Source organism: Eutrigla gurnardus (genome assembly GCF_963514095.1).
Source record: "Eutrigla gurnardus genome assembly, chromosome: 2".
Classification (NCBI taxonomy): Eukaryota; Metazoa; Chordata; class Actinopteri; order Perciformes; family Triglidae; genus Eutrigla; species Eutrigla gurnardus.
The window spans coordinates 24,284,824-24,302,922 of record NC_139916.1 but is presented as its reverse complement, the minus strand read 5'-3'; the positions used below and the strand labels follow the sequence as shown (position 1 = coordinate 24,302,922).

Genomic DNA, 18,099 nt, shown 5'->3' with positions numbered 1-18,099 from the left:
CATTCATACACTGATGGCAGAGGCACCGCCTGCACATCAGGATCTAACTCATTCACACACCGATGGCGCAGAATCGGGGGTAATTTGGGGGTTCAGTATCTTGCCCAAGGACAATTTGGCATGCAGACTGGAAGCTGGGGTTCGAACCACCAATCTCCTGATTGGAGGATGACTCGCTCTACTTCTGAGCCACAGCCGCCCCCTATACATACCTACATCCACAAATATATATTTAAAATATGCCCACAAATACGCAAATACATAGCTAAATGAGTCCACAGTGTATTTAGCATATGCAAATATGTCCTCACATATGTACATAAATATGTGCATAAATATATACGCAAATACGTCCAAAATTTAGCCGCAAATACGTCCACAAATATATACGTAAATACATCTAAAAAATACCCAAATACATCCACAAATATATACGCAAATACGTCTAAAAAAATACCAAAATACATCCACAAATATATACGCAAATACGTCTAAAAAAAATACCCAAATACATCCACAAATAAATACGCAAATACCTCTAAAAAAAATACCCAAATACATCCACAAATATATACGTAAGACGTCTAAAAAAAATACCCAAATACATCAACAAATATATACGTAACTACGTCTAAAAAAATACCCAAATATGTCCACAAATATATACGTAACTACATCTAAAAAAAATACCCAAATATGTCCACAAATATATACGTAACTACGTCAAAAAAAAACCCCAAATACGTCCACAAATATATACGTAACTACGTCTAAAGCAATACCCAAATACGTCCACAAATATATACGTAACTACGTCTAAAAAAAATACCCAAATACGTCCACAAATATATACGTCTAAAAAAATAAACAACATGAACAAATACATAAATTATGCATCCATACAGCCTGTGTGGTGGAAGTGGAGAAAGGCAGCTCCACTACTCAATAAAAGGGGTTAAGAGCTGAAATATGAAACCCGTGAAGGAAAATAACTTTCCTTCAGCGAGCCTGATGAAGTGTCCTTGAGCAAGACACTAAGGTCCGGACACTTCAGCAAATTCATCACTTATAACAAGATCTTCAATGCTTTTTTCTCTGTGATCTGTTGAAGAAAGGTCTCCCTAAGCTATTAATTATGAGAAGCTCCTGTGAATGTCTTCCTTATATGATGTTACCAAACATGCAGCGGGTTCTCTACTAAACTATCACAATCAAAGGCATCACTTTCTTTTTACAAAGAACGTTTTTGCCTTTTATTGCACAAAAATGAAAAATCACAGCTCCCAGCTGTCTGTCTCCTTTCAACTTCCCTTCTTCATTCCTGTTTTTCCTGCTTTTTTTGCTTCTAAAATACATGTTCGAAACTTTGTATAATGAAAAAATAAGGCTTCTTATGGCCATTCATCCTGCCACTGTGTTTCATTTCCCGCTCGCTCCTCCTGCAGCAGAGGTATGTGGCAATAATCATCCACCTCCAGTTTGCTCATTAGCGGCCAGCCCTGCTCTCTGCATGGGTCTTTTCATGTTCCTCAGTACTAACAACAACCTGAAGGAATGCTCTCCATCGTCGCTCAGAAAGCCACCGTGTGAAACACAGCAGCCGTTGAGTCGGGGACAATGCCCCGCAGACCGGAGGGACGCCACCACCATATGATGCACGGGGTCAGAAGGATTCATAGGTAAATAAATCTGATCGGCAGTTTCATATAATGAAGACGTCTAGCGAGTTCATTTTTCCTGTGCTGCAGCGAGGCGTTCCTTCCAGCTCACGCTGTGGAGATATGACACTGGATCTTACACCGACTCCTTCTTCACTAACCGGACTCAAGGAATCAAAAGCAATGCTTATGTTTTCATTGATTTTATTTCCCTGCCAGCCATAGCGAGCGAGGGGAATGCCCCTGTAGTGAAACAGCGAGCTGACGGACATACTGGGAGCTTTCATCAGCCGATGTAGACACGGTTACAACGTCTACTCCGACGGCCATCTATGCAGATCACGAGCCGTACCAATGTCCCCATAATATTAAGCCGGGAACTCGGAACTGTCAGAAACATTCAATAAATAAAAATAGATTTCTTGCACTCCATGTGTTGTTGTGCTACACTGATTCATCTCGTTACATTAACCAGGACGATGTTTAACACGTTCTGTGTTTCCAGAATCGGCTCCTCAACCACATTATTTCTGCCCCGGGCGCTCCAGCTGATTCCAAGACTTTCGCTGCAGTGGAGATGCTCAGAATTCATAGTTTTCTCGGACTTCGCAGGAGGAAAGTTTTGGCTCGTGGACAAGTCAATGGGCAGAAACGTAGTTTAGGAAGTGGGATTCTCAAATTTGGGACTGTATCGCAGGAAAATACTACAATCTGCGGAGATGTAATCATTTTTTATAAATAAATAATATTGAAATTAACATATTTTCCAATACATATGATGAAATGTATGTAAATACATACACTTAGTAGATGTAACCATGAAATTGTCTCAGCACATTAAGATAAAAGCTTTTTCAAACCACAGCTCATTTGATTGGCTGTTGCTCTCTCCTGAATTTGCAAAGAGCCAATCATATAACGGGCTCTGCCTTCCTTTGTGTCAGACTTGACGATGATACGAAATAAAATTGAGGTCAATGGTGGGAAATGGTGATGACATACACCAAACGAGACTTTGGAAATAAATGACGCTTTGAAAAAGCTTGAATTAAATAAAATTACCTGCATTAATATTTCAGGAAATGTCATCATAATGACTCAAGTTTTTAAAATGAATTGCGTCATTTCACAATTTCATGGTGATAATTTCAGAAATTATCTTGTTTATTTATCTTGTTTATTTACTTTTGAAAATGACGAATACATATGAAATAAATACATTTTAAAAATAATTTGACTTGACCATGATTTACACAAATCTTCTCCCCCACATTTTACGACGGGGAGTAAAAGGAAAAGAGAACGATTGTAAGATTGCAATTTTACCAACATTGCATTTTCCCAATATTGTCGTTTCTATTATAAGAGATAAACTGAAGACAAACTGCTCCTTTTAGTATTGAGAAAAAACGCGATGTTACACACTGCTCATGAAAGGTTTCGGTGATACTTGGTATTTCGAGTGAGAGTATACATTCTTTTCCATGTTTTTTTTTTCTTAGTAAAATAATGCGTTTTGCAATGAAACAGTCTTTACCATTTACGTCTGATACTACATTGCTGCACGATGAAAAGAAAGTAAAGCTTTACATCAGCTTTAAAAGTGCTGAACTAAAATATGCGGATGAACTTAGATTTAACCTTCTTCCTCTTCATCCCTGCTGGGCTCGCTCATCGCAGCCGCTTCTACGTTTTTATTCTGTTTATGAAAAACGCAGATTCTACAATAATTACAGTGTCACTCGGGCACACAATGGGTTTCTAGTTTCACGTCCTATCAAAGAAAAACACATTATGAAATGTAAAAATATTATAGGTTTGCCATTGTCCTATTCCTCCACCTTATCACACACACACACACACACACACGCACACACACGGCAGCAGTCCGTACACAAATAAATGACGAGGTTTGAAGGACACTTGAGTGACGATGATCAAATATGCACATATATTAACAATTGAAACAATTGTGTCAGTGATTAGTGGCAGCGGAGTGCAGCCTTTAAGAAACCCATCTGTATGTTTATGTATGTATGTGTGTGTGTGTGTGTGTGTGCATACACACATGCAGAAAAACAAAATGGCTGGCCGTAGCTCCGGCTCGTATAAATCACATATACATATGAAAACACAGCGTCTGTCTTTCGTGTGTGTGTGTGTGTGTGTGTGTGTGTGTGTGTGTGTGTGTATGTGTGTTGTCAAGTGGAGCTTTCATGGTCGTGTGAGCAGTTGCCTGTTCTTCCACCAATTTAAGTCGCAGCTCTTTGTGTTCCAGAGGTTATTCCTGCCACGTACATGTTATATTCATAATTGCCCAATGAGTCGCGATGCAGCCAAACCGAAGCGAAGAGGCGACATTATAGTTTTTTTTGCCAATATCTTCTTTTTAAATACATTCAGTTATCACTTAGACATCAACGACTTGTTTGGGTTTGATAACCAAATGTACTTCTAAAAGTGAACAAAAGTAATTTTTTCAGGATTGTGAAAAAAATGTATTTGTTTTTCTTGTGTTTATTTAGATTAATTAGTGTGAGCGATGAGAGAAAAATCAAATTTTATATATTTACAATTGTCCTGACTTTTCCCTTACAGTGAGAGCATCTTCCTATAATGAAATCAATTGATTTCACATTGATTAAAAATGTTAAATAACTAAATAGAACTACCTCTATATTTTTTTGAAGTTGCACAGTTTTTATCTCCTGAAAGAACAAATAAAGAGTTTGGTCACAACTTTGCAACACTTTGTTTTGAGTCTATTGTGCAGTAAATTCCAAGCGGAACGGACTACAATCGGACACACAAGGAGTGCACACAATTATTTGTGAATATGTTCTATTAAGTTGTTAAATTACCTTTTGTCATTAGTAGTAGAATGAGAGAAGAAAAAAAGTCACATGACGATCTAATTGGTAATCCCTGGAGCATTTTTAGGATGGGGCACAAATTAAGCTGTAGTGGCGTTATGATGCGACATATCAGCACAACATCCAGTCCAAGAACTTTACTGCATGTTTTCTCCCTCATGTCCATTTCTAGACTGTCAACTATTACTTAAATTACACATATAAACCAAAAAGCAAAATCTTTAATATTTAGCATAAGAGACTGTATTTTGTTTAGTAATTTAATGTTTAGTTGTGTTTCCAGCTGTTTAATAATGCGGCAATCCCTCCTGCAGATTAACTCAGAGGGAAGACATTCAGACCTGCAAACAAAGGACGGGACAATAAAATACACTCTACGGGAAAAAATGGGACTTTTCTTGTTCTCGTTTACTGGGAACAGAGGTTTCAGCCAGGTGTGCTCTATATTCAATGCGGAGTGGCATAAAATACAGCTAATTCCTAAGCATTGTACACAGACGGTGATGGGACACATTACACTTTATTTCTTTAAATGCGGTGAATCGTTGATCAGCAAAGGGCAGCGATCATCACAGGAAGGGGTCGAATGGATTTGTATAGCGAGACACACGGAGGCAGGCACGGAGGCAGGCACGGATGCAGGCGCTTTGCATGGAAGACTACAGTCCAAACCGGAGCGGCGGCGAGGAGAAGGGAGTCAAATCTGGACGTGGATATGACGAAGGATGTTAATGGCGGCGGTTTGTACATGTGCCGGTCGCTGAGGCAACGCACACGCAGGGACGTGAGGACCGGACGGACAGGGTTTCTGTCTCACGTCCTGGTCTGTCTGACCCGAGGCGGCCCGACTCCAGACTTTCACACAGCTTAAACACAGGATAAGTGCTGCCCTCACCTCTCCGCTGTCGAGCTGATCCCACCTCAGCCAAACACACTGATCGCTCGCTTTTTTTCACTCCACTTCTACTGCTTTTTTCTATCTCGCCTCGCGGCGGCGAGCTGGATGTTGCCGCCGGGGGGCGAGGAAGGCCCTTACAGTTGAATCGCTGCTGTCACTCAACCTCCTGAGACCAGACCTATGTCAAGGACCCTGTCACACACACCCACACACATAAAGAAAGCCATCGGGGGACTTTCGTGCTGCGTGTGTTGGCATTAGTCGAACAAGTGACAACAACAGTTTTCCGTCTCATGGTGGAAACATGAAGGACAAGAGGATGGAAGTAAACAAACCCGGGCGACAAGTTGTGTTCGAAACGCAGAAACACACACACACACACCGTTTAAGAAGCTCAAAAGAAAACACACAAATGAGCCGATCGCCTCGGATCACATAGGATGGTAAAGGCGAAGACACACACACACACTCTCACCTCGCAGCAGACACATGCGCCGTTCCTGCGACTGACACGCACATATGAACGGTGTCACAACGAGTTCACCAGCGCAGACGTCACCCAGATTTCCTTGAGTTGCTGCTGCAAAAGCAAACTTTGATGATCGGTCACGCCAGCGGATTGTGATCGTGACCCCCGGACACGCCACCTAAGTGTGCATCTGTGGTCACGCTGGCTCATGTGGTTTCCAGGAGCTCCATGTATGAAGTTAATCCCTCATTGTCAGTCAGAGGATACACGTTGTTTAACTCCAACACAAACACACACTTACCTTCATTACTGTTTGTTGCTGCGGTGCCCAGAGCCTGTAGTGATATAGTCCATAGCAGCATCGCAGCCAGCCCCGGATCTGAAGCCATGGTGTTTCTCCCTCACACACCCGCCAGTCTCCCCTCTGCCTCTCTCCCTCTCTCCTCTCTTACTCCCGCGCCCTCACTCTCCCTCTCTGCCACTCGCTGCCTCTCTCTCCTCTCCTCCTCCTTCTCCTCCCGTGTCCCAGGGTCGGAGCGAGAGCCGGCGTTGAGGGGAGTGCGAGTGTGTGTGTGAGTGTGTGTGAGGGCTGCGAGCTCATTGGGTTGTTAGTGGGAGCCTGCCTCTGTGGCTTGCTTCAGTCTGCCGGCTCCCTCACACACATACATACATACACTTTCGGGCAGGCAGCCAGAAGGGGGGGGAGGGACGAGCGCGTCTGTCAAAGTCTCACCAGCCAATTAGAGCGCGGGACCGGCCGGCGCTGCACGCTAAATGCCCTCTCCATTCGCCACACCCTCCTGCCCTACCTGCCCGGCCAACTCGCACTTTCTGTTTGTCTCTGGGTCATGAGCGGACACACTGCATCCCTCTCTCTCTCTCCCTCTGTTATTTACCCCCATTTGTCATCATTGGCTTGCTTCTCCCGCACACACACTCTCTCACCTACCCAGTGGCAAATATCTGACTGATGGGATGAACTGAAAACAGCAGCATGTCTGCGAGGCTCAAGGATATTAATTGGTTATCCATCTCCCATATTGTATTCATGAAGCTATTATCTACAGAATGTCCAGGTGCAGTAATGTGTCCTCACATGGTACTGTGAGTGTGCATGTGTGTGTTATTCAAGGTCTGTGATCATCTATTGATTCGTGTGATAGTGGGAACTCTGCAAATGTGCCAGATCACAGCACCTGTCCTGATCAATTGGTGTTTAGCTCACACACACACACACTCACACACACACACTTCCAGTCATGTTTCCTTCAATTTAGAGGGCATTACATTGACTTACATTCATTTCTGGCAGACTTACTGTAACATAAAACCTAACCTTGAACCAAGTTTTAACCCCAAACCGTAGTGATTTAGGGTTATGGGGACTTGCAATTTTGGTCCCCAAAAGGAACTCAAGTCCCCACAATGTCACTGTGTAAACCGATACACACACACACACCCAAGCGCATCTTCTTCCACACTGCTGCAAAATGGCCTGAACTGTGTTAAAGTGAAATCATCACTCACAGTTTATAAAGCCAATACAATATTTTTGAAAAACAAATCATATTTTTTACAGTTGACAAAACAATCTCTCCTCAAGGTCAACGTAGAAGCTGTTCTGGGTCAGTTTTCCTCATGAAAATTGTGATATGATCAAAAGCTTCAGAACAGCCTCTAAATGGAGGGTTACATATAATAATGTGCTTTTTCACATTCTCCACACAATTTAACACAGGTGATCATAGCTATGTTTTACTTGTTTTTACAGTGTTGTCCTGCTGCTTTCATGTTTGGATCTTTTAAAGCCAACAATAATACTATAGGGTGTAATGTGTATTTAATAGTGTGTAGTTTTACAGTGTACTACCACAAAAACTACTGCTACTACCAGTGCTGCTACTACTTAATGATATTTGTACTGGAGTTTATATTACAAGTCAAACTATTTTTAATGACAATATTGTTAATTGTAGTTAGTGTCTCCTGCTACTATTAATAACACTTCTCCAACAAATAATACATAATTATTTCTCATATTATCATTCATTTATCAACTATATATCAACTATTTATCAACATATTATCAACTATTTTTTTATGATATTAATATCATTATACTGTAATACTAACATAATGTAATGTTTACAGATTTAAGTTTTTGAACTTTGTCCCACAAATAGAATTACTAATAATGCAAATACTCATTGTATGAAAACAAATATTAATGCTACAACTAATAATAATACAAATAGGATTTTTATTAATGATGATAATACTACTATTCATAATTGATCTAATAATGATATAAATTACAATAATAATACTGCTATTCATAATCTACTGTTTTATCAATTCTAATAATACTACTAATACCACTAATAATAGTACAAAGAATAAGAAAAATAATTATATTAACGATAATAATACTATTCATAATCAATTAATAAAAGTTAATTTCACAGTATTGCAACTACTACTATTATTACTAATACAATAACAACTCCACACTTACCAATTGTAATAAGAATACTACTACTAATAATAATATTACTAATATTATTTGTACTTTTGTTGGCAGTTAACCATTTCAAATTATTTGTAAATAGAACATATTTATGTTACTGCATGTTATTTTCCTTGTGAGAGTTTATAGTGTATTTACTGAGACACCCACTATGGTGATATGTGTACAGGATATGTGTGTGTGTGTGTGTGTGTGTGTGTGTGTGTGTGTGTGTGTGTGTGTGTGTGTGTGTCACAGCCTGCTCAGAGGTCTGCCAGCTCTGAACTGTAAGCCCTGAGACATGGCAGCACAACACTGTCGCCACTCGGCTGCCATCACAGCAAGGCCGCCGCCACCGCTGAAGCATCGCTGCTGGGACGGATGGTTTTCCTCGCATGCTCTCACACACGCACACACATAACAAGAAAAAAAGGACTTCCACTCATGCAAAAAAAATATTTAGGACTATAAGGGAGAAATGTCCCTGAATATTGAGTGTGAGCATACATGCAGCTGGCCTGCTAAGTGAAGGAGAAGGAGGGTTAGTTGAAATGAGTGTCTAGGCCAAACTGAGGCAGTGCTGCGCCTGCCAAACCCCGTCCACCCCCCCAACCCAATAGGCCGGGAGACACAGGGGTTTCTGTGTGAGTTCATAATGCTTCTCCTGCAGCATGTATAGGGGATCCTTGTGCCTACGTGCAAACGTCTCCACAAAGGACGGAGCGAGCAAGACAAACACACATAAACGCACCAAGTGCGGAGGGTTACGCATCATATATGTCGCTTTATACTCTGCAGCTGTTTTGTCCCCGATCAGCAGTGTGTGTCCATGTGTGAGCTCCGTTGCTTTACCACTAGGCTGCACTGTCAGTCTGCCTGTCTAATAGGCTGCACGCCTTGTGAGGACGACAACAACACTGTCGTCTTCCCTCCCCAACGCTCCAACCGTTCACGTGCAGAGGACAGAACGCTCTCTCAACCCTTAAACGCAGCACAAATAATCACTGATTTCTGTCAGTGTCTCTGATGTGAACACATGGCCGTAGGGGATTTATAGAAGGAGGCTTTGGTTGGAAGAAGGCTGACAAAAAGACTTCAAAGACAGAGAAATTAAATCTATATTCTACCCATTAATAGCATATAGCATGAAGGATATTTGAAAAACAGACTTTTTTTTTTTGGAGCACTGCATTTCCATTAGCATGTACAGCCTGGGGCGATGAAATATATCACCATAAAATATAGATACAAAATATGCTTTGCTCCCAAACATGATCTCTTTTATTGCATTGTATGGAAGCAGAAAAAAAAATCTTTCCCCAGAAAGAAAATCTGCTGTCTCAGTCACCTTTTGCACCTCTGGTAATTGATTTTCTATGCAGACACATCAGTGTGACATCTCGGTTTAGGCAGCGGTGTAAAGACCTTCTCTCATTTCCGGCTACAGGAGGTGGTGGAAAATGTCCACGTCCGACATGAAACATCCCAAAGTGTGTGGATAATAGATCAGGTGTTGGAAGAACGGCCTCGGAATATGAACGTGAATATAAATGTGAACACAAAGATGAGTAATACTAATATTGTCGGGTCATTTTGTCCTTTTATCATAATTGGAGGGAGAGAAATGTGTGATAGATGTCTTGTTATAAACACACACACACACACACACACACACACAGAGGCAAGCTCATTAAAATGGCTCCCCACAGCTCTCTGCTCTCACAATCAGTCTTTGAGAAGCCTTGTTGTTGTAAATGCATACGGTTAAATACATTCGCCATAATGAGAAAATTGACCAACTTTCACCACGGCAACAATGCGGGGAGTCCCCTGTGTTTGTGTGTGTGTGTGTGTAAGATCGCCTCGCAACGGTTTACCTGGGGGATCCATGGGCAGCAGTTGGCATTAAAACCTTAAGGTGTGTGATCGTGTATGTGGCTGTGTGTGTGTGTGTGTGTGTGTGTGTGTGTGTGTGTGTGTGCGAGCAGATGGCGGGGGTCAGTGCGTGCCTACTGTTGTGGGGGCTCGTCGGTGTGTGTTGGCTAAATATAGCGCTGTGGTGGCAGAGCTGCTTGGAGCAATGTGACTCGCTGACTCCGTCGCCGCTCGCACTTTAATTCTTTGATCCATTCAGTTTAATTCATTTCACCTTGATGCCATCGAGCCACTTCAATGCAGGTGAATCAATTTCAAATATAAACTAGCGAGGAGGGACACTGAAAGATGTCATTTTGACTTGCCAACTGTAGTCATCACCGATGTCAATAGTAATTGATCAGAGAAGCATTTCTCCCATAACTTATTTTAGAATGGTTTGATAACTTTTACCAGTACTATGCTCGTATAGTGGCAGGTACTTTTGTTTACTTCATCTGCAGAGGCAAGCATTCAGACTCCTGGAGCAGGCCATTATAATAGGGGTGGAAAGGATCACAAAAGTCACAGTCACGGAGTAATGGATCACATCAGCGCAAAACAAAATAGAGAGCATATCTAACTTTAAGAGATGACCCGTTCATGTTTTTGTCATGGTTCGCAGCCGTCAGTTTCAGGATACCCCAGTTCCTACACTCACTCTGTGCTTCGTTCTTCTCACCAGCCTGCCCACTCACCTGTCTCCTAAACACCAGTCCTGCTTTACTCTTTAAACCAAGTTTTTCTGTTTCTGCATTTGCATCCAACTTTCCCAGTATGTATTGCCCAATATCTATTGTCATGGTTCAATGACATGGTTTGTCATTGCCCAAAATGATAATTTGTATTTCTAATACGTACCTTGAATTCATGAAAACAATTCTTGCTTATATCCATGATAAAAAAACGAATCCAAAAGTCTTGATGAATTGAAAGTAAATAGGGGCCACATTTATAAACAATTCCCCATAAAAACGCAATTTCTGCAGTATAATTCAAGTCTCATTTATCCAGTTATACGCTCGCTACTTTCTAAACATACGCCTCTTAAATATTGCTTTTTAAAACAATCCTGTCACCATCGTCTCATGATTGCGCATCCGAGCTGCAATGATGAATGTCTGGTAAAATAAGTAATAGAACAAGTGAGAAAGTCCACAAGTGAGAAAGTCCACAAGGGCAGGTAGTGGAAGGGGCAAACAAACACAGGACTATCACCCAGGACGATGTATGCTAGAGAGGTTGTTCAGGATTTTGCATCATTAGAGAGTCATTATTTAAACACAAATCCTAACCTTTTTTTCACTTTAACCAAGTAGTTTTGTTGCCTAAACCTATTCAAATGAGTGAAAAACTTAACCACATGGCTTTGTGCCTTTTTGCAAACTCAACACAAGGCTTTTATGAAACGTGTTTATGGAACATATTAAGCTTGAGAAACGTTGATATTCAATGTACCCTGTTGTTTTCAGAAACACAATGTCAATATTTCTTATGGCGAATGGGTTGGAATTACATTTGTTTCATACAAGGCAAAAGGAGGCATAGCTTTGTTTTCTAAAAAGAGTGTTAAGCCCATTAGAGATGGAGTTTCTCTCTCTCTCTCTCTCTCTCCTCCATCCCCACATGAAGGTAACTACTCAGTGTTTGCAATCACAAAGTCAGCCAGCCGAGACTCTCATCTCATCTAATCTTCCTATCATCTGGATGGCTTGTTTGATCAGACTCAGCACCGGTGAGACTCTACCCCAACGTCCACTCCAATGTCCTGACACGTTCACTTTCTTTGAGATAATCCTCTCCAACCCTTCTCGTCTCCCCACTCTGGCTACAGCGATAGAGGCATAAAGAGAATCTGAAAACGATTTAAATCTTCTGCAAAGACCTTTTTATGTCTCCTCATCTGTTTTGTTGTCATCCCCCAATTCTCTGCTCCCCCCTCCAACATGGAGGTCAGTGAACTCTAATCAGGGTGCTGCAGCTTACACAGCTCAGGGTCAGAGGTGCTGCACTAACAGGTAGCCCCGCAGAGATGAGCTGACTGTGGTCGAAGCATAACAGGCTGCAAACGGCAAGTAAAAGAAACAGTGATTGAAGGACTCTATGCAAATTAGCTCCATCAGCTAAAATATGGTAGATGATAATACATAGTTATACACAGTATCACAGCAGTTGGTGAAATAGTAATACAATTTAAATGACTGATTCATGTCTTTCAGCTCTACTTTAAAACTAATGCATTTTAATTGGTAGTTTAGTTTTTTTTATAGGTTGGGATGTTAGGTTTAAGCAACAAAACCACTTATTTAGGTTTAGGAAAAAAAGTCATGGTCTAGCTTAAAATCACTATGTACAATTATATCTAGGCAAGAAAACCAACACTTAGGTCTAGTCTAGGCAAGAAAACCAACAGTTATGTCTAGGCATCAAAACCAACAGTAAGGTCTAGTCTAGACATCAAAGCCAACAGTTAGGTCTAGTTTAGGCATCAAAACCAACAGTTAGGTCTAGTCTAGTCATAAAAACGAACAGTTAGATCTAGTCTAGGCATTAAAACCAACAGTTCGGTCTAGTCTAGGCATCAAAACAAACAGTTAGGTCTAGTCTAGACAAGAAAACCAACAGTTAGGTCTAGTCTAGGCATCAAAACCAACAGTTAGGTCTAGTCTACACAAGAAAACCAACAGTTAGGTCTAGTCTAGGCATCAAAACCAACAGTTCTAGTCTAAACAAGAAAACCAACAGTTAGGTCTAGTCTAGACAAGAAAACCAACAGTTAGGTCTAGTCTAGGCATCAAAACCAACAGTTAGGTCTAGTCTAGGCAAGAAAACCAACAGTTAGGTCTAGTCTAGGCAAGAAAACCAACAGTTAGGTCTAGTCTAGACAAGAAAACCAACAGTTAGGTCTAGTCTAGGCATCAAAACCAACAGTTAGATCTAGTCTAAACAAGAAAACCAACAGTTAGGTCTAGTCTGGACAAGAAAACCAACAGTTAGGTCTAGTCTAGGCATCAAAACCAACAGTTAGGTCTAGTCTAGGCAAGAAAACCAACAGTTAGGTCTAGTCTAGACAAGAAAACCAACAGTTAGGTCTAGTCTAGGCAAGAAAACCAACAGTTAGGTCTAGGCAAGAAAACCAACAGTTAGGTCCAGGCATCAAAACCAACAGTTTGGTCTAGTCTAGGCATCAAAACCAACAGTTAAGTTTAGGCAACACAATCACGTATTTAGGTCTAGGAAAAACATCATGGTTGGGCTTAAAATATCTACATGCAGTGTTGAACACCGGTCTAGTTTCTCACCCACCAGACCACCATGCGTGTGGTCCTTCTCAATATTTACTTAAAGACTGGACTAAATGTTGCCTTTTTCCATCCTCACTAGGCCCTGTTTCCCAACACAAAAATTGGGTTTCTGCTTGATTATTATTTTCCATGCAATATTTCAGTTTGTTTGATTATTAGCAATTACGTTGTATAACTGGTTGTTTAGTTGTTGTTCGATCAGCTGCTCAGAAACTCGTCGTGTTTCACTTAATGACATTCTGTTATTTTTGGTTTGATCATTGTTATGCAATAAGTTCCCATCAGTAAACTGAGATGTCAGCAGTAACTCATTAATCTTGCATTATTGGTTAATGAATTATTCTGTGTGATTGGGATACTGTGAATCTCACCAACTAACCTGGGTGAGGTGTGAGGTTCCAGTTAGGAAAGAAAGAAACTTAAAATACAGTTTATATATATATATATATATATAAAATAGATATTAAAGGGAATAATGACATGTTTAACTTCATGACACCATATCTAAGCATCATTATATTAATCATTACACCATTATTAATACAGAGATTTTTTGGAATCAAAGCAAATATTTTAATAAAAATACTATCTTCCTAATAATTGGAATAATTTTGGGGGGAAAGTGATGAGAAAAAGTTATGGATCTTTGTTACTTATGATACAGCCGGTCAGACTTTTCAAACATCTGAATTGGCAAAAAAAATAAATAATTGCAATTGGTGCCTCTCTATTGACATCCACCCATAAGTCAATCTGCAACTTTTAGCGACCAGGTAAGTATGTGTGGAGCCACAGTCCTCTGTATCACACCACATTCTATGTCCAGCTACGTTCAGCCGTCCAATCAAAGGTGAAGGATTTGATTTGAATCCCTCTTGTAACTGTACACTACTCTAACATGTTTTACAGGTGGTCTCAGAGCACAGTAGCTAAACACGCTGTAACTTTAATTGGAGGACCAAGCCCTCATCTGTGTGTACCTTCGTACAAGAATAATTCCAGCTGAACACACATTTTGAGGCTGCTGCTTTGCGTGGTCCTTGCCCACTGAGGCTTAGAGGACTTAGCAGTACACGGCGACCAAACTACAAGCACACAATAAACACAGTGTTTATGGAAACAGGAAACATCAACATTGACTGACGGTTTCGTAAAAATATTTCGGCTATGGTACAGCGAAAGACATATTTTTTCATCCTGTTTCAATTGAACAATTAATTCAACCAATGGTGTTTGTCGACAGTCGTGGCTTGTATTAGTTTTGTCATAATATAATTTAGTTTGGTTTGAACCCACTCAGCACCTCCAACATGCCATTACCTCGCTAGCTAGCTAACTTAGGCATGTTCCATCAACACATGTAACGTTGTCTTACCTTTATCCAGCAACTCTTTTTATTAGCTGGGAAGCAAAACAACAAGAAGAACACAGTGTTAGTGTGATTAACATTACATCCGAGGAACAAAACACACAAACTTCAGCAACAGTGTTCACTTGTGAGACTTTTGTGTGTAGTCATCATTAGGTATTTCCTCAGTCTTATACTTCAGCAGTTAAAATAAAACAACAAAAATGCATCATACGGTAATTCATGGCAAAATCCAAACAGGGCAAGGAAATATTTGTCTCTCGCCATTGACTATTATATATATTTGGGAGACACTGAAAGAGGAGGAAATTCGCCTCTCTTCAGTGCAAATGAAGTGTAAATCTGAGATGAAAAATTTGAAATGATCTGAAACAGTGTTCTTATTGGTTTACCTGGTTACACAGCATTGCCATAATGTAAGGTGTGTGTGACTTAGCCTACTGTATTGAAAGAGACATCAATGGAAATCCAATCTGTACAGTGCAAAGTTAGTTTCCACCGTGAACCACAGTCACCCGAGCTGCACTCCCACCAGACTTCAAAGACAGGATGGAGCTGTCTGGTCCAACAAAGTGCCTTTCTTGTCTGTTCAGAAGGCCTTTGACCAGCTCTCAGGAACGTGAATGCTAATCATGATATTCACTGTAGGATTTAATTTGTTTCTTCGGAGTTGCTTCCATCAAGCTATTCTTCTTTTTCCGATCAGCTACTTCAACCTGACCATGAAACTCTGGGACATCTCGGAAAGCCTTCAGGTCTGCTGGATTTAACAAGTCTCTGTTTCGGCTAAATCTTTTGCAGCTAATCTGTGCTTCCTGTGAACTCTGCCCCCGACCCGAGCTGCCAGGACAAACAGAATCCAACTGTAAGCTGTCAGAAGGGCATGTCGAGCCAACCTTTAGACGAAGTGATGTTATCCACATCGAAATCAGTTCTCTCAGACGAGACGTCTCACAACCTGATTGGTGTGTGTGTTTTGAGTAATGAGCGTTGATTATTCAGTCTAATTTACCTGCATATGGTACTGATTGCTGCTTCAATTATGTGTTTTTTTTTTTCTTCGTCTTCGTCTTCTCTGCTTTCTTGCCTGCAACCACACACAAGTCCTTGTTACAGTTACAGTCTCTGCTGCAGAATGTTTGTTCAAAAGAAAAAATGTAGTACCGTTGCCCTGTTTGATGCTTCCCATACTACAGTTATCTGCTCTTTATCGGAGGTTCAGAAGTCAAAGATACCCTGTGGGGCACTTTGGTGTGGTGCTTTCTATGAGTGGGTACCTGTTTTCAATGTGTTGTGCACGCACACATATGCCTCATTCAGGGACATTCTTTGAGATTCCTTTTTTTTTTACATTAATATAGTTTTTTTTGTGGTAGAAAAACAATCTGATGATGCTGGAGACATTTTAGACGGCGTTGCTGACACCTGCATGGATAAGCACGCTATCAGCAGGATCAGCCAGGCAAGCCTCATTTTGCTGCTTCATCATAAAAAGTATGAATAATAATAAAATAATGGGGTCTTTTATTGTGAAGAATTTATAGGAAATTAAATGCGTTTATTTCTTAATTAGAGTAGCCCCCTTTAATAATACAGATCTACTGCATGGAGGAAGAGTATCAGCAGCAGGAGGAGACTTTTATGGTGAAGAATTTATAGGATATGAAATGTAAATGATATTAAATGATGATAATCGTTCTGTGCTGTGTTGACTTGCAAAGTTGAACCTAGCCAAGCCAGCACAGCTGTATGGAAAAGTGTTGCAGGGGAACTGGAACACCAGTCAGTTTGTCATTCGCAATGAAAATCCCCTTTTTTGTTTTTTATCACATTAATTCTAGTTATCACAATTAATTATTCAATTATTTATTTATATTATATATATTATATTCATTTTAAACTAATGCACCCATAATGTACGAACCCACACAGTTAACCCATAGGACGTTCAAGATCTATTGTTTTTATGCAGTTTCAAGTTTGTGACAAAGGTAAGTAAACCCACATCTAGTCATTCAATTAATCAAACAAGCAAGTCATCACCCAGCGCTTCCATGTGACATATTTAATTTATTTTATATGATAAAATTAAAGATCAATGCTATTCAGCATTCAATGCTATCTGTACAGAACACAGAATTAGCAATGTGGAGCAGCAGCAATCACATCAGCAAACAGACTTGTAGAGTACAAAAAGTCCAGCATCTTACCAGCTGCCTCTTCAAATTTATAGATGCATCATTCCTGCACAGTTTTACCATGGATCAACTTTCTTGATGTGTTTTTTCTCTGCAGCGTTTTGCCTCATGGCCTGCTGCTCCGGTGAGCCTGTATGCGTCTGTTAATTGCTCCAGGTTCACTCTGGAAAGGTTGAGTGATTCTTTCTGGTTTGGCATTGTGGTAGTTCTGTTAACAGCTGATTAAATTATTAATCTGTACGTTCATCTTTTTATCTATTTACTATTAAATAACTTATCTATATCTGCATGCAATTGTATTTTCTTTGTGACTCAACTTTCTTGTATCGGCTAAGCTCGTTTAACCTAACCCTAACCTCGATCGAGTTGTGAAACAAAACAAGTTCTAGCTACCATACTCAACATTTGATAATAAAAAATAAAAAAGACAGAACGAGTTTAGTAGATCTGTGCCATTTTCCAGTGGAAATGTATCGATAGACTAAGAGGAACTGAAACTAAATTTTCCAGTGTTCTGGTAATCAACAGTCACTGACATTCAACAAATGAAGTTAAAGCCCCAGTCGGCAACATTTGTTTGATCATATTCACTGAAACCAACACTATGCTCCGATAGAACAACATAAATCATCCGGTTTTAGAAAAAAAAACGCGCTTCTACGTGCACGTAGAGCCTGTTGTTTGTTTTGCAAAAATCCAGCGCGCCCGTATCATCCTGTCCACTCAGCGCAGTTCACAGTTTGTGCACACGCCACAGATCCCACCTCCCCCTCACGCATGTTACAATATCAGAGGCACATGCCTCAAGCTAGGCATACGCTAAATGACGTTAGCAGTTGCTATCTATGAGTAAGTTAGCCAGCCTACCTCTGTGTAGCGTGTACTCCATGCCGTTTATCGATGAGAGAA

At 40.5% G+C, this 18,099-nt stretch overlaps 2 protein-coding genes across 3 annotated transcripts in view; one reads left to right on the top strand and one right to left on the bottom strand.

Moving 5' to 3' along the window:
- Positions 1–6,411, bottom strand: part of epha8 (eph receptor A8) — a 120,440-nt gene extending 114,029 nt beyond the window's left edge. The window contains exon 1 of one of the 2 annotated variants that reach the window (XM_084023810.1): positions 6,200–6,411. In XM_084023810.1, the coding sequence (XP_083879936.1) occupies positions 6,200–6,287 (88 nt within the window). In that variant the 5' untranslated portion in view covers positions 6,288–6,411. The remainder of the gene's footprint in view (positions 1–6,199) is intronic. The other variant, XM_084023811.1, reaches the window with a different exon arrangement.
- Positions 1–18,099, top strand: part of cldn19 (claudin 19) — a 324,743-nt gene that overhangs the window by 191,605 nt on the left and 115,039 nt on the right. The window lies entirely within an intron of this gene.